This window comes from Pteropus vampyrus, unplaced genomic scaffold (assembly GCF_000151845.1).
Source record: "Pteropus vampyrus isolate Shadow unplaced genomic scaffold, Pvam_2.0 Scaffold16, whole genome shotgun sequence".
Lineage (NCBI taxonomy): Eukaryota > Metazoa > Chordata > Mammalia > Chiroptera > Pteropodidae > Pteropus > Pteropus vampyrus.
Window position 1 is genome coordinate 709,715 of NW_011888797.1, and position 22,821 is coordinate 732,535.

The 22,821-nt window shown below is 33.0% G+C and overlaps 1 protein-coding gene across 1 annotated transcript in view; it reads right to left on the reverse strand.

Annotated features, from left to right (window-relative positions):
* Positions 1-22,821, reverse strand: part of ANKS1B (ankyrin repeat and sterile alpha motif domain containing 1B) — an 874,817-nt gene that overhangs the window by 535,394 nt on the left and 316,602 nt on the right. The window contains exon 11 of the mRNA XM_023527446.1: positions 20,065-20,201. Coding sequence (XP_023383214.1) covers positions 20,065-20,201 — 137 coding nt within the window. The remainder of the gene's footprint in view (positions 1-20,064; positions 20,202-22,821) is intronic.

The window sequence follows — 22,821 nt, forward strand, 5'->3', positions numbered from 1 at the left end:
AATGATTTATTTCAGTTTCAGAATAGCAGGAAGTAATTATGCAGTGAATTAAAGAAGATATATTCTAAGCAGCCAAAATAGGAAGCTCATATCACTGTGTGGGTGAAAGACATTTTTACAAATAAAGGTGCATGTTGCTTTTTTTCTTTTATAACTTAATTTTTTAATTATTTTCTCTTTTGTTTTGAGACAACTGTAGAATGACATGCAGTTGTAAGAAATAATACAGAGAAATATCATGTGTCCTTTTCCAAGTTTTCTCCAATGGTAAACAATGCACAATTATAGTACAACATCAGGATATTGACATTGATACAACCAAGGACCAGAACAATTCCATCCCACAAGGATCCTTCCCTTTGCACTTTTAAGGCACAACTACTTCTCTCCTGCCTCCATCTCCTTCCAGTAAGCACTAACCTTGTTCTCTATTTCTACAGTTTTGTTGTGTCAAGAATGATAAATAGAATCATACAGTATGTAACCTTTTGAGATTGGCTTTTTTTGCTCAGCATAATTCTCTGCAGATTCATCCAAGCTGTTGTGTCTATCAGTATCTTGTTCCTTTTCATGCTGGATAGTATTCAATGATATATGGATGTACCACCGTTTGTTTAACCCTTTACCCACTGAAAGACATATGGGTCATTTCTAATTTTCAGCTATTACGAATAATGTTGCTATTAATATTCATGTACAAGTTTTTGGGTGAATATAAATTTTCTCTTAGCTGGGATAAATTTCCAGGAGTATAAATGTTGGGTGGTACGGTAGTAAAGTGTTTAATGTTTTAAGAAACTGACAAACTGTTTTTCCAGAGTTGCTATATCATTGTACATTTCCACCAGCAATGTATGAGTTTCTCTATATCTTCGACAGCATTTGATGTTGGCACTACTTTTTCTTTTCATCATTTTGATAGATGTGTAATGACATTTCGTTGTGGTTTTAATTTGGATTTCTCTAATTTTTACTAACGTTGAACATCTTTTCATGTGCTTATTTGCCATTTCCATATTCTCTGTAGTAAAACATCTTTTTATGTCTTTTGCCCATTTTTAATTGAATTTTTTATATTTACATTGTTTAGTTTTATGTATTTTTTATATGATCTAGGTACTCATTCTTTATCAGGTATGTAGTTCACAAACATTTTCTCTGGTCTGCACTTGTCTTATCATCTCTTAACAGAGTTCTTCAGAGAAAAAACTTTTTATTTTATTTTAATGAAGTGCAATTTATCAATCTTTCCTTTTATGGCTCATGCTTTGGTATCAAGTATAAGGACCCTTTGCCTGGCTCTAGTTCCCAAAGATTTTCTCCTATGTTTTTTCTTCCTAAAACTTATATATTTTTACATTTAACATTTAAGTCAGTTATCCATTTGAGTTAATTTTTGCATAAGTTTGAGACAGAACAAATTTCACTTTTTTGCCTATGTTATGTTCAATTACTCCAGCAATTCAGTGGAGGAAAGGCTATCTTTCCTCCACTGAATTGCTTTTGCATCTTTGTCAAATATCAGTTGGGCTTATTTGTGCAGGCCTATTTCTGGGTTCTCTCTTTTGTTCCATTGATCCATGTGTCTATCCCTTTGCTAACATATCGCACAGTCTTAAATATTGTAACTATAAAATAAACCTTGAAATTGGGGAGACTAATTCTCTCCAGTTTATTCCTGTTTCCAAATTTTAGTTATTCTAGTTCCTTTATATTACCATGTAAATTCTCGAATAATCTTGTATATGTCTTCAAATAATCTTGCTAGGATTTTGATAGAAATTACATGAAACTTGTATATCAATTTGGGGAGAATTTAAATCTTTACTATGTTGAGTCTTCTAATTTTTTGTTTTTGCATCCTGTGACCTTTCTGAATTTGCTTATTAGTTGTAGGAGTTTTTTCATAGATTCCTTGAGATTTTCTATATAGACAACTATGTTATGTATAAATGGGTCATTTTTATTTCTTCCTTTTCGATCTGTACACCTTTTTTTTTTTTTAATTGAGCAGTCTAGGATTTCCAGCACTATGTTAAATAACAGTAGTGAGGAGAGCGGACATCTTCACTTTGTTCCTAATCTTAAGAGAAAGCATTCAAATTTTCACCATTAAGTGTCAGCTATAGATTTTTCTTATAGATGTTCTTTATCAAGCTGAGGAAGTTCTCTTCTATTTCTATTTTTCTGAGAGCTTTTTTAAAATCATGAATGAATCTTGAGTTTTATTGAATGTTTTTTTTCTGATTTAATTGATGTTTCAATGATGTGGTTTTTCTTCTTCATTAATTTTCAAACATTGAACCAGTCTTGTACCTATGGAATAAACTCCGTTTCGTCATGGCATATAATTCTTTGTATATATTGCTAAATTCTATTTACTAAAATTTTGGTAAGGAATTTTGTATCTATATTTACGAGGGATCTTGTTCTACAGTCTCACTTTTCATGTTATTGAGAGTTTTGTTTGTTTTTTGTACTATCTGGTTTGGGTACTTGGAATATTAACTTCATAACATGAAGCTTCTGTTTCAGGGAAAGATTGTTTGGAGTTGGACTTAAATCTTCCTTAATTGTTTGCTATAATTTTCCAGCAAAACCGTGTTGGTCTGGATATTTCTTTTATGAAAGACATAAATTATGAATTCAATTTCTTAATAGTTATAAGACTCTTCATGTTATCTCTTTCATATTAGGTGAAGTGTGGTAGTCTGTGATTCACTTAAGCTAAGCTGTCACATTTCTATGGGTAGAGTGGTTTGTAATATTCCTTTATTAACCTTTGATGTCAACTGTGCATGTAGTGCTATTCTGTTTGTCATTCCCGATATAGGTAATTTGCATCTTTCTTTTATTCAGTTTCTGTTTTAGAATAACAGGAGGTAATTATATAATGATTTATAGAAGATATATTCTCAGCAGTCAAAACAGGAAGTATATGTCAATGTGTGTATGAGAGGAAAATTTTTTTTACAAATAAATGTGCAGAGTGCATTGTTTTTTAACCTATCAAAAGTCATTCTGCTTTCTAATTCTTAATTTACATGGTTACCTTACTAATAATACATCTTATTAAACATATGCTGTGTCAGGCATTCTACAATATACTTTTTCATGCAAATACTACAACAACTCTGCAAAAGTGAATATACGTAACACATTATAGATGGGGAAATTGAGACTTCTCAAAGGATACTCAGTAACTTTCAAAGAGTTTTAGAATCTAGCTCTATCAACACTTTAAATGTTGACAGTTGGTGTCTATCATTTAAAACATTTTTTAGTTAATAGCAAAGAAACTGTTAAGCTAATAATTTGTAAGTGTTCTGACAGAAAAGTGAATGAGGAAGTGAAAGGATGAGAAGGAACTATCTCTTTTAGAGTTGTTATTAATCACTGTCGATATTTTGTTATAGTGTATTGCCTAATGTTTATTTATATAATTTAACCTTTTTAAAATAGTCTCTCACGTGTTTCACTAACCTAATAATCCTCTTAATTTATTATTTTATGTACAATTGCAATTATTATGGAGATATTCATTTGCTGATATCTTTGTTGAACTTTTTAGACTCCAATGGAAGAAGCGAGACATTTTTAGAATGTCTTTCCGATATTCAAGAAACATTTGTGAGAAAAAAATTCTTAACTAAAATAGCAATATGGCTTGGTACTTGACTCAATTTAATTTAGTATTTATGGCATGTGGTCTCATACAACTTTTTTAAGATTTCAATTACATCAGTTATCCCTATGCTCGCTTAGCAAATAGTTATTGTCAAGTTCTTTGCTAACCACCAAGAGTCAAAGAAATTTCACAGAGTGGTGGATCATTGCAATTTCTGCTTTTATAAATAGTAATGTAATTAATGTTTTCCATAAAATTTTTTTCATTATTTTGACGCATAGAGTCTTACAATAACCATATAAAAATAATATGGAAGCACACACATAATGCGTAAGGAGCATAGTGAAAGGGTTAGAAACCCTTATATCTAACTATCTGTTTGACATTTAGAGGTCTCCCAAACTTTATGTAGCCAAAACAGACCTTTGATCTTTGTTTTCCAAACCAACAATCCTGAAACAAAACAAACATAAAAAACCCTGGATTCCACCTAGATTTCAGTAAATGGCACCATGATTTTCATAGGAGCTCAAGCCACAAACCAAACCATGCTTATATAAAATCCTACATCCCTCGATTTCAACTCAACTGTAAATATTATTGGTTCTACTTTAAAACTGTCTCTTAAAACCATCTACCTCTCTGTACCTCCACTGCACCACCCTGTTCCAAACAACTGCACTCTCTCTCCTGGACAACTACAAAACCTATTTCCCTTGCTTCTGCTTGCTCTCCATAAGGTACCTCTAGCCAGAGTAATCTTTTAAAATTATAACTCACATCAAGTCACATCCTTGCTTAAAGCCCTTCGATGGTGTCCAGTTGTACTTGAAGTAAAATGTACAATTCTTACAAAGACCTACTCAATTCGTCATCTTCTCCAGCCTCATCTCAGAGCACTTTCCCCTAGTACACATACCTTTTGTCTGTTCCCAAATTATAAATTCACCTCATCATCAGGGCCTTTATATTGTTGTGTCTTTTCCCTAGAACGTTCTACCCGTGACTCTTTGCACGGCTAGCTGTTTCTCTTCATTTGTGTTCCAACACATATATCACCTTCAGAGAGGCCTTCTTTGATGTAAAGTATTGGCTACTCCTCCAACTTCAGTTTTGCTGTTAATTCATAGAATTTATCACAATCTCAAATTATATTCTTGTTTATTGTTTACTTTATCATTGTATATCTACCTCCTCTGGAATATAAGCTCCTTGAGGGCAGGGATTTCTTTTATCTTACTCATGATTATATCTCCTATGCCTAGCATGAAGCCTGGTAAATAGAATGTACTTGGCAAATATAAGTGAAATGGATGAATGGATAAGGGGACCTCATTGGAGATGGATTGAGAAAGGGTTATACTTGGTAATGCTTGGATTCTATCCTGAAGGAAGAATAAATATTATCCAGGAAGAGGGAAATGCATTCTAGACTTTATCAGAAAGTGTGAGAGGACAAGTTTCCTTTGGAGAGTTGCAAGATTTTAGTATAGATGAATGTTAGGAATGGTGATCATAAAGAGGAGTCCAGTGCCAGAATATAAATGGGCTTTTATGCCTGACTGAGGTGTTTGGATGTTATCATGAAGGTAATAAGAAGCTCAAAAAGATTTTATAGAGGAGAGTAATACAATCAGGTTGATAATGTAAGAAGATCAATCTCCACCCTGGGGAGAAGTCTGGCTTTGAGAGACTGAGCCCAAACAAGGTGAGGAGGGTATCCATGCAGAGGAGAGGGGTGGCATGGGTGTCACACACCTGGTAATGTTTGGAGGGTGTTCATTTGTGGAGGGGCTCTGGGGTGGAGAGACAAAACACTGTCAGGGTGAGGAAGGCATCCACCAAGAGTCAGCCCAATGTGGGAAGTCAGAGTACACAGAGGTAAGGAGAAGGGTGGACTGAATGGCATGTGTCATATCCTGAGCAGGATTAAGAGGACGTCCATGTGAGGATGAGCTAACATGGGGAGGCAGAGCCCAAAGTGGGGTGAGGCAGGTGTCCACATAATGGGTATTAGGGCCAAATCAAATAACTAAATATATTAAAGATAATGGAAGTTAGGTTTCTGACTGTCGGAGAATAAATTATAAATATGGAAATGAATTCTGTAATGTTATATTGAAATCACATTATCACTTTGAATTCATGATTTTCATTATATGTAGAGATGGATATAGACATGTCGATATGTGTGCATATGTATACTTTATATACACACCCATACTCACCTACCTACATACATACATATACATACTGTGCATACATATAAATATTCCCTAACTCTGTCCACTGAGGGGGCCTTGGAACAGTGAAATGCCAATAATAATAAATTTACTTAGTGCCCAAATCTTGGTATCTAACTATCATTTTCCACCAAAAGGAAATAGAACTTCTTGAGAAATGGCTTATTCCATATCTGGGACTGGAAATGCGTGAGATAAGCCTAGAATACCTTGTAGTCCCAGAAAGCAAGGAAGTGCTTGAAGAAAGATGAGGATATTAAAATCCAGAATATTTTAAGTGTCAAAACAAATAACGATAGTAATGGAGTATATACTCATTAAATAAAATAGGAAAACATGCATCTAAACAAATATATATACATAAATAAAATAAATTGAATATTTTATGAAAAATGGGATGTTAACATAGTTGCAAAATACTTGCCACAAATGCTTATAAATTACAGAAGGAAAAGAGTAACTTTACAGTGGAGAAGCCTGGGAGATACAACTTTAATCAAGTGATCAAGGTAAACATCAATAGGAATAGGGGGAATCAAAATCATGCACCACCTGACAGGATGCAAAAAAAAAAAAAAAAAAAATCAAAAAAAAAAAAAAAAGACAGAGTCATTTCTAGATCTTTCTGACAAAGATGAATAGCCCGAATCTAATTATGAGGAAATACCAGACAAACCCAAGTTAAAAAATATTCTACAAAATAACTGACCCATTATCTTCAAATGTCTCACGGTTTTAAAGTCCCAACAAGATTGAGTAATTGTTCAAGAACAAAGGAGATTAAAGAGAAATGACAACTAGACACTATGTGTGATTCTAGACTGGATTTTTTTTTTTTTTTTTACCACAAAAGATATTATTAAGACAACTAGTGAAATTCAAATGGGGTTTCAGGATTAAATGGTAGTAATATATCAAATTAAATATCTGATCTTGATGGTTGTTTTCTGGTTGTGGATAAATGTCCATGTTTTTAAGAAATAACACAGTAAAGTATTTGGAAATGATAGGGTATCAGGTCAGCAACTTACAAGTAGTTCAAGGGAAAAAAGATCTTTATATTGTTTTCTAACTCTGCTATAACTTTTTGATTGTTTCACAATATAAAATAATAATAATAAAACATAAAGATTATTATGTGAGGAATGTAGAAGATAAATTAGAAGTGGTTGAGAATGACAGCAAGGGAACCATTAAGGGAGTTATTTCAATAATCAGGAATAAACCTAACAAAGCATGTGAAGGATCTATACACTGAAAACTATAAGATGCTATTAAAAGAAGTTGAAAATGACACAAAGAAATGGAAAGATAGTCCATGTTCATGGATTAGAAGACTCAACATAGTTAAAATGATCTTTTTATCTAAAGCATTATACAGATTTAATGTAATCTCCATCAAAATGTCAATGGCATTTTTTAAAAATATAGAACAAAAACTATCAGATTTGTATGGAAGCATAAAATAGCCAAAGCAATCCTCAAAGGAAAAAGAACAAGGCAGGAGGTATCACGCTACCTGACATCAATTTATACTACAAAGTGTCAATAATCCAAACAATCCATCGATAGATGATTGTATAAAGAAGCTGTGGTACATATATACAATGGAATACTACTCAGCTATAAGAAAAGATGAAATATTGACACTTGTGACAACATGGATGGATCTCAAGATTATCATGCTAAGCAAAATAAGTCAGACAGAAATGGTTGAGAACCGTATGATTTCACTCATGTGTGGATATAAAACTAAAAGTAACAGACAAACTTGACAAATAATCAGAGACTCATGGATAAGAATAGTGGTTTTATGGTAACCAGCAGGAAGAGGGGAGGGGAGGTAGGCAGGAATAAGGAGGGTGGAAGGAAATTTAATTTTGGGTGGTGAAACAAAATGCAATATACATATGACATATTATTGAATTGTACACTTGAAACCTATTTGATTTTATTAACCAGTGTCACCCCAATAATTTTAATAATAGAAAAATGATTAATAAAGATATAGAAAAAATAATCAAGTCAAAAGAAAGTGAATTAAGACATTTGCAGTAAGAGCAGAGAAAAGAGGAAAACTTTGGAAAATATTTAGGATACATTGCTGACATGGTTTGGTGGCTCTTTAGATTCAGGGAGAGAAAGAAAGAGTTTAGGGTAACTCAAATTTCGGATTTGGGAAACTGAGTAGATGGCAATGCCATTAATTAATATAAGGAAGAAAGAGCAGACTTTTGGAGTAAGATGAAACATGGCAAGTAAGTGAAGTGAGTCTTATTATCCAAATACTCTGGGCTATTTGATCAAATAAAATATATTCTATTATTGTGCTGTTAAGCTGAATTTGTACTCTCTGGCCTCATATTTCCGCAAGAAGGAGAATTCCATTAGAGTAACATTCTTGGCCTATTCTCCTGCCCTTCACTCATTTCTCCCCTCAGGAGTTATAGCTGCTTAGCTGTAAAATGACCTTGGAGAAAGAACTAAGCATACTCATCTCTGCCTCTTCTGGGTTTCTCTTCTTCAGAGCCAACATATCAGCATAATCTATGCTCTTCTATGCTATCTATTCTATTCTCATCTGTAGCAAATTCATCTTGTAAATGGTTGTGATGTGTGTTTGAAGCACATTTGGCCACATGTCTAGAATCACATTGTCCAATTAGTTCTACAGGTAATAACAATAAAAAAAAATTATGACATTTGATTTTAATTTGTCTAACTTCTATATCTTATCTCGCAACTGGTTTTGAATCTGGGACAGAAAGAAAACAGTGTGGTTAATTTGTCTCCCAAACTCAAATAATTATATAAATGTTTTTATTCCTCATAGTGCCTAATATTATGTTTGAAACAAAATTATTGAATTGAATTCAATTAATATAAAATAGAATGAATGCTAAAATAATACTGTATTTTAGTGAAAAATACAGATCCTTCTACTTACTTATTTTTCAGTTTTAGGCATTTAGCACCATTGATTTAAAACTTGTTTTTCAAACATGGTACAATATACAGTATACTTATTTTACTTTTCCTCATACATAAAATAAGAATTATAATGGCCCTATTATCTCACACAGTTGCTCAGAAGATTAAGTAAACAATGCATAGATACCACTCTGTAACATACTAAATAAATGACACATATTTATTGCTTAATTATCATGCTCCCTCTCTCAACAGTGTGAATTTCTGCAGAATGAGTGGAAAAATCAAACCAGAATGGAATTGCTAGGGTAAGGTATAAAGAAGCACATCAAATGACTTAGATTATGTTCCCCAAATTATTTGGTGGATCACCAGTTGTGAAAAATATTAATGGGTTTCCAGGGGTGGTAGTGGGGAAGGCTATGAAAAATCCTTCAGTGAAAAAAAGTGTTTAACCCTTTATTTCCCCAATACATTTGACCATGAAATCCTTTTTTTCCTTCAAGAACACTACCCAGAACAAGTCCTCTATAGGGATTATGATATTCTGATTGAGGAGAAGAAGATAAAATACATGGTTGGGACTTCTTGATTTATTAGAATATCCTACGGTGAATCTGGCATACCATTAAGTCAAAAAACAGTAAGTGCCTTGTTCTTCCTACTCTGCTCTCTGAACTGTATATCTACCACTTCATCTAGTTAATTTCTATTCAAATATAAAACTCAGTTGGAATAGTCTTTCCTGCCTTTGACCCAACTATACTCAGTGAATTAATTCAAATAATACTAACTGAGCACCAATTATTTACTAGGAGCTATTCTAGGTGCTGGGATTGAGCATTTAATAACAATAATCATAATAATGTGCCACAGTTCTCATTTTTATGGAACATCCATTGAAGTGGGAAAGAAAGACACTGAACAAATTGACACTTAAATGCTAATGCAGGAGTAAAAAATGCTACAAAGGAAAAATAGCAAAAAGGAGACAGAAAGTAAAGTGGTATCTACTTTATATTTAGTGGTCAGAGAAGATCTCTCTCATAAAGTAGCATCTGAATAATGACCTGAAGAAGAGAGATAATGAGCCATGTAAGCCTCTGGGAGAACTGCATTTCAGCCAACTCAATGAGTACAAAAAAACCTAAGACAGGAATTGTATGGCTTATCTGAGATAATCCAGCCATGCAGGGAAGATGGCACAGTTGGAGTAAAATGAGCTAGGTAGAGGATGACAGGAGACAGATTAAGAGGTTACAGTCAAATTATTTAGTGTACTGTATGCCTTTACTCTAGTGAGATGGGAAGATATTGGAAGTTCGAGCAGATGAATAACATGATCTGATTTATATAAACTTATCTGCTGATTTGCAAATTAACAATAAAGATACAATAGCCAGGAAACAGGATAAGAGGCTTTTCCAAAAGTCCAGGCAAGAGATGTTAATGATTTATATGAGAGTGACAGAGTAGAGATGGTTAAGGAGACCCTGATTCAAGAAGTATGTTGAAAGGAAGGCTAGAGGAACAATTTTTAAACATTTTGATCTCAGGATTCTTTCACACCCTTAAAAATTATTGAGAACACTAAAGAGTTTTTGTTTATGAGGGCCACATCCATAAATATTTAGTATATTGAAAATTAAAACTGAGATAGATACTTTTAAAACATAAAATACAGTGCACATTCCATTAGCCATCAGAGCTCTGGTGTCATTGTACAACACAGTGCTATGATGGAAAACTCCAAGTACTCATGTACGAATTCAAGTGAAAAAGGCAAAATGTCTTTTGTATGATTATAAAAATACTTTTGACTTCACAAACCTTCTGAAAGGGTCTTGGAGACAGCCAGAAGGTCCCAAAACACACTTTGAGAATTGCTGGCCTAGAGGGTTTTCTGATGAATTCGATATGGAGGTGTGAAAGAAAGGAAAGAATCAAGAATAGGGTCAAGTTCTTTACCCTGAGTTCCCATTAACTAAAATGTTAAGTTTAGTGCTACATGTATTAAGCTTAAGATGCTTAGACATTCAATTGACATTTAGAGGAGCTGGCTGAATAGGAGCCTGGAGTTCAGGGAAGTGGTGGGGGCTAGAGACACAAATTGAAGCAGCATTGGCATATACATAGTATTTAAAGCTCTGAATTGGATGTGAGTACACAGGGAGAAAGTGTAGATTGAGAGAAGAAGTCTAAGGATGATCTCTGGGGTGTTCAATAAATGAATTCCACCAGTGAAATTCCAAAAGTTATGTTTAGAGCACAGTCTCTCTCAATTGATTAAATGTTCTTTGAGGTTGTTTTTATATTCAAATCTCCTCTTATGATACCCAGCATACAGTAGGCACTCCACTATATTTGAATGAATGAATAAAGTAATAATATGCTCTGTGATACTCTCATAACCAAATTCCATAATTTCGGAGCAGGCAAGATTAGGAAGTTGAACAATTAGCTTCAGAGTCATACATTAGGCATATTATTCATCACATGGACAAACAGATTTCTTTGACTTTAGATCAAGAGGCAATCGGGGGCTTTTAACTTCACCCAGTGTAAATCAGTAACAACTGACCAATAGGAGGGATGAGATTAGATTTCAAATTCTAGTCAGCTGCTTAAAACATTTAAAAAAATAATGACAACTCTACTTTCTGGACATTTTTTAAAGAAATTTTTCCCAGAGAAATTTTTATCTATGCATTCTTATTCATACTGCTTAGAGATGCTCTAGGGAGAAAGACATGCCAAAGACTGGCATCTACCAAATTTTTATGTATGTAGAAAAAAAACCCCTGAATAATACAAAAGAAAACCACTATTTTAATAAGGTCTGCTACTGTCAATTGTAATATGGGCACAAAATTCAGAGAAATATATTTTACGCTCAGCAAAGGAAATGAATTTTTTTTTATATGTAGAAGGTGTCAGTAACAAATAATTTACTGTTTTTCTGGTGGATGAATCTAGCTAGAGTTTCCTCAAAAGAAGAGAAATTAGGATGAATAATATTCCACTGCATATGACTGGCATGACCTCTATAAAGAATGATGGTGATTTTATTCATTAATGGAAGATACAGTTCATATATCTTGGCTTTACTCTCCCCTGCACTGAGTCGGCCTGACTCAATACCGTGCCTTTTATCTTCATTGGCTCCTCTCACATCTCAAATTTCAGTTCATACCTCTGTGGCTCTCTTACGTAAACACTTCTAAGGAATGAAATGCTGGAGGCTGGAATCACCTAATATTTAGCCAGCATCATTCTAGGTAGATTCTAACAATTTGGAGAACTTAAAAAGGCTCCCAGATATATTTCCTAAAAGCCAAAGTTGCTATCATCAGAGCCACTTGTGGATGAGAGATAGTGAAAGTGAGAGGATTGTCTCTCAAAGGTCATCTCTCAAACGTGGGCAAACATGATTTAATCACTGCTGTAATAACAAGTTGGGCCGCTGTAGGGCTTTACAATTTACACAGCGCCATGGCACATTTTATCTAATTTGAGCTTTACTACATTCCTGAGAAGCAGGCAAAGCAAATATCATCCTCACATTGCTGACAAATTGAAGGGTCAGAAAGGTTACACAGAGGGTATATGACAGAAGCATGATTAGAAGTTAATTCTTAGAAAAGGCACCTGCAAGCAAAATTTTGCGTGTTTTATGAGTTTCTTAGACCATCCTATCTGAGAATACCAGGTTAAGAATACCTGCCTTTAGAGATATTGATTTGACTTGTCTGGGGTAGGGCCAGGCATTTTTAAAAAGCTTCTCAAATGGTTGAGGACTACTGGTCAACTGTTGAAGCCATTGACTTCTTTCTCAATTGTTTTTCTAAGATTATTTTCTAATTTTATAATCTTTCTATTTTTAGCCTTCACCTCTCACTTAACTTTGATTACAAGACTCCAAATTATTGAATAGTCTTTGGTTCCCTCCTTTAAGTTACAAACTGTTCCATTTTTCTGCTCTTCTCCCTTTTTACAATCTATTATTCTCCTCTCAAACTTCATCATCCCTCTGGAATATAATATTCCATCTTAATTATTTTATTCCTGATGAGCTAATTAACATTAATTGACTACTGGAGTTAGGAGATTAGAGTTCTTCCAGTCAATGGTGATATAAAACTGAAAAAATTATTCAACCTATTTAAGTTTCAGGCTCAATCAGTAAAATAAAGAAAAAATAACCCACATTGTCGGGTTTTTATAAGAAATAAAGAAAACACATGTTTAACAATAGAAACAATTGGCTCAATATTCAATAATAGAGATACTTTTAAAAGATTATCTCTTTGAAGTTCTTTTTATTCTTTATCTATTTTTTGCTGCAACCCAATACAATATTCTTTACTTTTTCTGAGTTATGTACATCTGCTTTTTATATACCTACTCTCATTTCTAATTTTAAAATTTAGCATATGTATTCTATAACCCCACAGTGCCCATTAAAATGTTATTCTAGATTTGGCAAGGATTTTATATAACCCCAGTTCTAAACTCTTAATATAGGAAGGGAGAGATGGTACAGTTTATTATTAAATTACTTTATTATTACTTCATTAAGCACACAAAAAGTCCAGAAAAAAAATATCCAAAATATTTATTTCCTTCAGGTTGAGCTGTCACCTGAATTAAAACAGAGTTTATCATGGGTAGGAGTTCAGGAGGAGCTCATCTTTTTCAAATCATTTCCATTAGTCTCTTTAAAGAACTGAGCCCTTGACTTTTTGTTTTCTTTACATCTGTGGCCTTTGAGTCTTTATGATAGGGTCCCTCCTTAGCTGTGAAAGAGTGCAGTCTTAAGTCATTTCATTTCGTTGAATTGTTCTTAGGATGGAACTTAAAGTAGGTGGTGGGATCTGGATGGTACCAGGAGCACCTCAAGATCATCGGAATTTCCACATTTTCCAGACTGACTTTTTGTTAGCATCCACCTATGCTCATTAAAATTATTATAATGTTCAATATTAAGCACCTATTTGGATGATTTATCTGTGATATTGTGCTAAAGTATTTTATTTTCCCCACCTTGAACTTAGGTCACTTCTCAACATACTCTTCTATTATTTTTAGACTTGATTTGTGCCCTCAAACAGGAGGAAGGAGTGGAAAAACCCATTCAGCTAAAACCAACACAAGAAGTTCAGTCCAAAAACCCATTGCTTTAATGACTAATGCTTTATCAACATTCCAGTAATGCCAGTGTTTGAACTTTGGAGCTAATTAGATTTAGTTATTATACCTATTATAAATTTAACATTTCAGTCTCCATCACTCACATCTCCCTCATCAAGTTTTCCTCTCCTCTTTCCCATTCTCTATGAACACATTTAATTTCCTGCATACTGAAATAAAAGAAAAATTGTTTCTCAACCCTGCCCTTCCTTCAACACAATGCCATACTGCTTTCCTTCCTTTTACCACCAAATAATTCAAAAGAATAATCTACAATCAGTGTATTGCTTTTCTCCAACTCTTCAGCTCTTTGCATCTTAAGCTTCTACCTTTTTCATTTGAGGTAAATTGCTTTCTTGAAAGTCTTTGCCCTCATAATAACCAAATAAAGTGGCATTTTGATATCCCTTCTCCTCCACATCCCAACAAGTTTTGACAACATTGATTAACCTCTTCAAATTTCTTTTCTCTCTTTATATTTATGATAATGCTTTGTCTTCCTTGTTTTATATCTCTCAATGCTCCTTCTCTCTCCTTTGCTAATGCCTTGTTACTAATCTATATGTAAAGAAGTTACTTATACTTACTGATTCCCAATTTTCTCATCTATACAATGAAGATAATAATATCTATTCCAAAAAATCATGAAAATTAAATTATATTATGTGCTTAACAAATATTAATGCTATTTCTTAAGTGCAAATACTCCTACATTCTACCTTTGACATTATCTCCCTTCAACATCAAATTCTATAAATGACTGTAAAATCTTTACCTTAATCTTTTACCTCTCTCACCATAGTTCCACACTAGTGTTTCTAATTTGTAAATAATGCCTCACATTCAGTAAGTTTACAAAGCAAAATTTATCATGTCACCCTCTTCCTCATCAAAATGAATTTCTGCTCATCTTCTGTATATTTGTTAAAATTATTCCAAAATCCCAGCCAAATCATCAGTCATCTTTGACTCCCTTAAATCTAACCCATATCTCTACACACTAATGCTTTAAATAAAGTCTCTTGCATCAAGTACTGCACAAAAAGGACAAAACATCATAACTAAGTCATATTTATCTTAGAAATGCAAAGTTGGATCAATATTTAAAAATAAAACAATGTAATGTATCACAGCAACAGAATAAAGATGGAAAAAATCATATCATCATATAAATATATACAGAAAAAAATTGAAAAACTTCAATACCTCTTTATGCTCAAAACTCTTAGCAAAATAGGAGTATGTTTCTATAAATAAATATAGTTATATTATACTTAATGTTGAAATACTGAATGCTTTCTCTCAAAGATAGTAAATAAGACAAGAATTTTTGGCTTTACAGCAGTAAAATAATAATAATAATAATTAATAATTATTAATAATAGACATAAATACTAGAAAAAGAAGAAATAAGACCATACAGTTCTCAGATGACAGAAAAAAACCTTAAAAACATTTTTAAAAGAAACTACTATAACTTTCAAAAAATTATCCAGGTGGCAAGATACAATGATAATATAAAACTCAATTACATTTTATATACTAACAATGAACAATTGGAAAGTGAAAGTAATAAATAACACTAAAGCATTAAGTCAACTCAACAAGAAAAGGAAAGTCTTTTTCCATGTAGGAAAAAAATGAATCTTAACTCTTATCTCACAGCACACAAAAACAATTTAGATGGATCATAAAACTAAATGTAAAAGCTAGAACCAGAAAGCATCTAGAAAAAAAATGGGAGCACATATTCACAACATAAACAAAACACAAAAAACACTAACCATGAAAGGAAAACTTGATAAACCAATCTCACCAAAATTAAAATATTCTATTCATAGAAAGGCACCTTTAAACAATATTTAGACAAACCACAGACTAGAGAAAAATATTTGCAGTGCAGAAAATTGACAAATGACCCATATCTTTTGGAATTACAGGAGAATTTATAAAGAATTAGTACAAATCAACAATTAGAAAGTTGAACAACCCTATTAAAGAGACTTAAAGAGACACTTCCCAAAAGAACATATAAGAATGGGCAACAATCACAGGTAAAGGTGCTCAACATCATTAGTCACCAGAAAAATGCAAGTTAAAACCTTATGACAAATCTTTTCACACTCATAAAAGTGACTAAAATTAAAAAATTAAAAAGTTTAATAATCAAACGTTCACAAGAAAGTGGAGAAACAAATTCTCACACATTTTTGTTGGGAATTATGCAATGGAACAACTACTTTGGAAAATTTTTGGAAAGTTTCTTATAATGTAAATACTCATCTACCTTACTTCCCAACGATTATACTCTTTGGTATCAATATGAATACTTATGTCTATAAAAACCCTTGGACTATTCACAGCACCTTCATTCAAAATAGCAAACAGGAAACAACACAAGAATCAAGCAACAGGAGAAGGATAAACAAATAATACTATATTAATCCAATGGAATACTAGTCAGCAAAAAGAAGAACGAGTGAATCTCAAAAACATTGTGCTGAGTGAAAGAAATCAGACATTGACATTCTCGAAACACACACACACACACACACACACACACACACACACACACACACACACACACACGTAGGATTCCAATTATACAAAGTCCAAGAACAGGCGACCCTAATCTATAGTGACAAAAATCATGAAGAAGCCCCCTCTGAGGCAGGAATTGGGGCACTTGATTGGAAAGGGGCATGAGGCAACTTTCTGGGGGTGATGCCAAAGTTCTAAATCTTGTTTTGAGTGAGGTTATGCCTACATAAACAATTGTCAAAATTCATCAAATTATATTTCATTTTTTAATTCAGGAGAAATATTTTTTTAAAAAGCCATTGCAAGTAACATATAATTATTTAGCAGAAAGAAGCAAACTAATATGTCAATAGACCTACCTAAAATTTTATGCGTCAAAGGTAATATTTTTTCAAGTTTAAAAATAATTTTATTTTCAAGCATAAGTAAATGAACCCAGCTTTGAGAATTTATCCTAATAGAGAAACTCAGCCTTGTGTGTTAATATATCCAGAGAAAAACAAAGAGAAACCAGTAGTATAAAAATATTTCAGTCCCTATGAATCGAAAATAGAATGTTTCACAATCTGGAGAATTTTAAGACAAAAGAGTCCAAAGAAGCAAAGGTAAAAAGATCAAATATGGGATGCAGAACTAACAGCTGTGCTTAGTGAGTTAATAAATATGCTGAATAAAATCAAACTCAACATTGCAGTCTGTAGCTTCCAAATAATTAACACAGTAATCAGAAACACATGCAATATATAATCGGCCCTACCTCATATTGAAAGCAAGGACTCCTTGGTTACAGTGGATATTCTCCATGTACAGGTAGACTTATGAAAAGTAGACTAGATAACAGCATACACAAAGGCAAAGGGAAGGTAATCTAACTTGTGCTCCCTAACCAGTACCTTGCAGTGAATGAGATGAAAGTTGTTTTATCGCCCATCTATTCTATGTCATTCTCACAATAAGAATGAATACATATGCCAGTGCCTAGGCAAAGAAATGTAAATTCTCAAATTTGGGTAGCATTTATACTTTTATTGTCAAGGCTTGTCACCAGTTTTAACAGTGAAATTATCATTTTGACCATGTTATTAATTTCTAATTAGTTAATTTTGAAAGTGTTTTAAGACCCACAAGTCAATATAAATTCACATTTCTTGCAATTCCAGATAAAAAGCCAGAGTTAGCAAACCCTTTAGAGGATTAAACCTGTGATCAAAATATAGGCTCTTATATGAGCTAACCAATAATTATGTTTTCTTTGGAACAGTTAGCTCTCGACAATGCGCTATCCCTGGCACACCTGTGACTTGTCAGAACACATCAGGGAGTCCCCTTTTCTAACCATCTAGCTGTTCCCCATGCACACTCTCTAGTTTCCAAACCCTTTCCTGAAATCATGTGTCCTACCCTAATACTCCCTCATAATTACTTCCACTTGAATTTTCTATTCCCTGCTCTCTACAATGAATGAGGAGCCCCAGGAGATCAGAACGCATAAGGAGAAATAAGTAATGCACCAAAGTCTCTGAAGTGAAAAGTAGCCCAGTTAATGTTATATTCTTTCCCAATTATATACCTTAGCTGTTATTGTTCTATTACATATATACTTACAGGCTTCATTTGTTCTAATTTAAATTCCAATTTTTAGTTTCTTGACTTTCTTCATTTTTTTTTCCTACTTAAATCATTACTATAACAGCTAAGAAGGGAAGTTGGAGTTAATTACCTTCATAAACATTTAATAATAGAACCAAGAAATCGAGTCAAGATGGAATTTCTGGCTTTAACACTACCTCTAATTTTTTCAAAGTTTACCAAAATGAAGTAATCTGAAATAAAATAGAATATGTAAAGAAGGATTTATGTGTAAGTTTTCTTAGTGTTGCTTAGACTGCAGATAAGATAGGAATATGTCTTTCATTCACTGAATGAACCAAATGCACTTATGTTAGAGAATTTCCTTTGGCATTAAAGTAAATATGTTTAGTAATGGATTTTATTAACTTATATGTAGGATTATCTCCTACTTAAATAGTTAAAAATCCTGGAAATGTAATAGCTGCACAATAACACCAAAAACAGCTTTATATAATGAGAGAACCAAAGATAATAAATGTGGCATTTACCAACTAAGTCTGGGGTTGATGAGGTCATTTCTGGAAGCAAATGAACTAGATCAAATTTTCCTGAAGAGGAAAAGGGGATTTTTGAAGATGTTTTCCTCCTCCGCACATTGGGACACTGTATAAAATGTTCTGTGCCTGACTCTGAACATGTAAGTTCCTCATAAAGATATGTCAAGTTGTACAACCTCATAAGGATTTTTCTAACTTCTGACCAGGACTGGAGGAGACAACTATTATACTAAAGAAAGGAAAAAGAACTTCGAATCAGTTGTACAACTTGGCCCCTTCACAGTGTCAACATCTTTATCCATAACACTAGAATATACATTCTCTTGGAAATAATGATGGTTAAATGAAACAATTTATATGAAAGTGTTCGATAAACAGTAGTGGATATGTAAAGTTTAAATACCATTTTATTGATGAGGATGGTGATTATAATAAAAATAATCCAAAACGAGTTATATTAAAGCAGAAAAAATATTAAGCAAATCATTGCCCATTCCCACCAAAAGTCTTAAAAGACACATTAGTCCTACAGATTAGCTCAAAGGATGTGATTATATTATATATCTAAGTAGATGGCGAATGGCATTGATTGGATCCTAAGTTCCCCTCTCTTGGATTTCACGAGGCCCATTCAGAATGAGCCAGGTTGAGAACACCACCAATTTCATGTTCTGAGTTCTTCTGTTGGCAAAAATATAATGCAAACAGCTTTATAAGTGCTATTTTCAATGAAATATCACAGAACAGCTTGTCCCAATGATATTTCTAAAGCTTGCCTGCAAACCGCCTACTGGGAAATCCAACTAAAAGAGAAGAGGGAAGAGAAAGAAATCCATACAGACAAATGACAGGAATGGGGGGCAAAAAAAAAAAAAAAAAGAACAAAGAGTAAAGAGAGACTGGCTAGAGGAAAGTGAGCACTGGAGGAAAATAAGGAGCAATGAGATATACAATATCAAACACAGACAAAATTAGTTTGAAACTACAAGAAATAGAGAATTTAAAGAAAATGTATAAAAACAACTGGGGTTGGAGGATAGAGACGTGATCACAGATAATGCAGCATGTCCAGGGAAATGAAGACAAAAGGAACAGAGAACACCAGAAAATATGTAATGGCTCAATAATTGGAGCATAATTGTTAAAATGTTGAGAAAAGAAGATAATGTGAAATAGCCCTTTTTCTAAGCTTCACTTGTTTTTTCATGTAATATACAAATTCATTTTTCCAAAAGCGAATACAGGTTTCAACGTCTATCATCATTGGAAAGAAAACACCCTCTTCCAAGTCCCTTCTTTTAACCTTAAAATCAATTTACATATCATAAAATAGGCCAGACATTGCACTGATTCAAAAACAAAAATACATCATAGTGCAGATAATGGCATTCTGTGCACTTACCTGGGGTCGAATAACTTTTACAATATTTTTGAGGGCAGTGTCAGGGGATGGAGGTGAGCAGTCAGGTGTTGGGCCTGTAGAGCTGTTTCTATGGTTACTAGTTCCTGGAGCAGTAATTGCTACCTCAGAGGCATTATCTGTGAATAAAAATAGAATTGCCATGAACCTAATCACTCAGTTTACCTTTCAAGACTCAAAATCACTTTAGTGAACATGAATTGAGATTTCAACAATGCTGTTATCAACTACATGATCTTAATGAGGAACATGCGCAGCATTATAAAGAAATGTTTATTGAATATATTGTTTTCTTTCAGAATGGTATCACCCTCTGTAGTATTATTCCAAGAAGAGTATTATTATTCAATCCATAAAGATAGATTATCCAGCATAGCTGTTAAGACTGCCACTATTCCATGAATGACTAAAACCTTACCTTAAGTAAAGAACATAATTTTTTAAACGATTAGGCTAATTTTTTCCATAATCTTTTAAATGAGTATTAATCTTTATTAAAATAAAAATTTTATATCTCCCTGATTCATAAAACACAGATTCAAGTGTCCTCGAAGCACGTTTCCCAGAAATCTCTCTAGCTATAAAAAAATATCCCAGTGAATTAACCTTGATGAAAAAGTGCAAAATGGTTTTATAATGTAGACAAAGACAAAACTATTATCTCCAAATAAACATACTCTAAATGAACAAAATCTCAAAAATTTAAATTAATCTTCCCTTATGTTGTATATTTGGGGGGTAGGTAAAGAAAATGATGACCTGAAAATCAGCAACATGTGTAACATTTTCTTCATAAGTTTATATCAGAACAAAATAACACCAAATATGCAGTTTGGGAATGTTTAAAATACTTAGAAAAAGATAATGATGAATGTTCCATAAACAACTTCTACCACAAAGAAAAGTTATAATATTTTAACAACAATTTTGCAATCCTCTATGGCTTTTTATGAAAACTATTATAAGTTCAAATCTGCAAAAAATTTAATTCCCTGTTCTGTTTTTAATTAATTCCCAATAATTTTCTGTCCTAGACAACTAGCTAAATTGACACAAAAGAGACTGAGACTGTGAATTTTTTATAAACCAGCAAGTTTCTCTATTCCATGGCCATTGTCTACAATCCCAAGTGAAAAGCAATAATTTATGAAGGCATCTCTAGCTCATAAATAGCAAAGGGATGAAAACTCTACCCACCACATAAAAATATAATTCCATCTCATAAGGAATCCAGACATAGGCTTGTGAAACAAAAAAATATACAAATGTGACACATTAAATTAAATTGATCATTCATAAAGTAAGTCTTAAAAGTGTCCAGAACTCACTCTTGACTTGGGTTTAATGGATAAGGTGGGATTTAAATTAGCATCTCTAGAATAGTCATGGTTATGCAAGATAGTAGTTTGTGGGGTTGGTCTTCTGAGTAGAAGAGAATAGTAGGAGTGATATTTAAACAGAAACAAAACATCAGTCAACAAGACAATGAAGAGGTGCTCTGATTCTTTCCAATTTGTCCCTGCCTTCTTTCATTCATTCAACCATACATCTAAAAACATTTATTTGGGAGCAATTATGTGTCTGGCATTATGTTACATTCTAAGGATAAATTTTAAAGATCCTCTAGTAGGGAGTTAAGACAATAAAACTATGCTGTATGATATTATAATGGTGGATACATGTAATTTTAATTTGTCCTAATCCATAAAACGTACAACACCTAGAGTGAATCCTAATGTAAACTATGGACTTTGGGTAATGGCAGTATGTCAGTTTAGGTTCATTGATTTTAATAAATGTACCACTCTGGTGGGGAATGTTGGTTAGTGGGGGCAGGAGGTATATACAGTTACTCTGTATTTCAATTCAATTTTGCTGTGAACATAAAAGTGCTCTAAAAATAAACTCCTGTTAAAATTTTGTAAAAATCTATTCTCTTGAGAAGTATACAATCAAATGTGGCATCAGACATGTAATTTATAATGCAATATGACTTAAGAATTGATAACAGCAAAATGAAGCATGATGAAAAAGCAGGGGGGAAACTGTGACTGTAAAGGAAGATGACTGTGAAAGGCTTCAGTTTTCATACAAGAAAGCTGAAACAGAGCATGAAGATAGAAAGAGCACAGATAAAGCTGTTATTTTACATTAAGAAGTTGGAGATAAGCTGAGATGAGTAAGAAGTTTATTGTATAAAAATTTATACTTCATTCTGTAGGCAATAAGAAATTTCGAAGATATTTAAGCAGGGAGTGACATAGTAATAATAATAGCTAATGTTTATTGAACTCCAATGAAATCATGTTAGACCAACTTTATTTTTCTTATCATTTATCGTTTATTCTCTCTTGTACTTTTCATCATCATTTCTGTTTGCATTCTAAATAGTTTCTTATATTCATTTTCCAATTTATTGATTTTTTCTTCAGCTGTGTCTAGTCTTCTATCAAACCATTTCTTAACTGCAATTATACTATTCAGTTCCAAAATTTCTAATTGGTTCAAGACTTGAAAACCCATATCCGAAAAAATAGTTGCACACTGATGTTCATAGCAGCATTATTCACAGTGGCCAGGTCATGGAAGCAACTGAAGTGTCCTACAATAGATCGGCTATGAAGCTGTGATACATATATACAATGGAATATTACTCAGCCATAAGAAGAGATAAAATACTGCCATTTGTGACAACATAGATGGACCTCGAGATAATCATGCTAAGCGAAATAAGCCAGA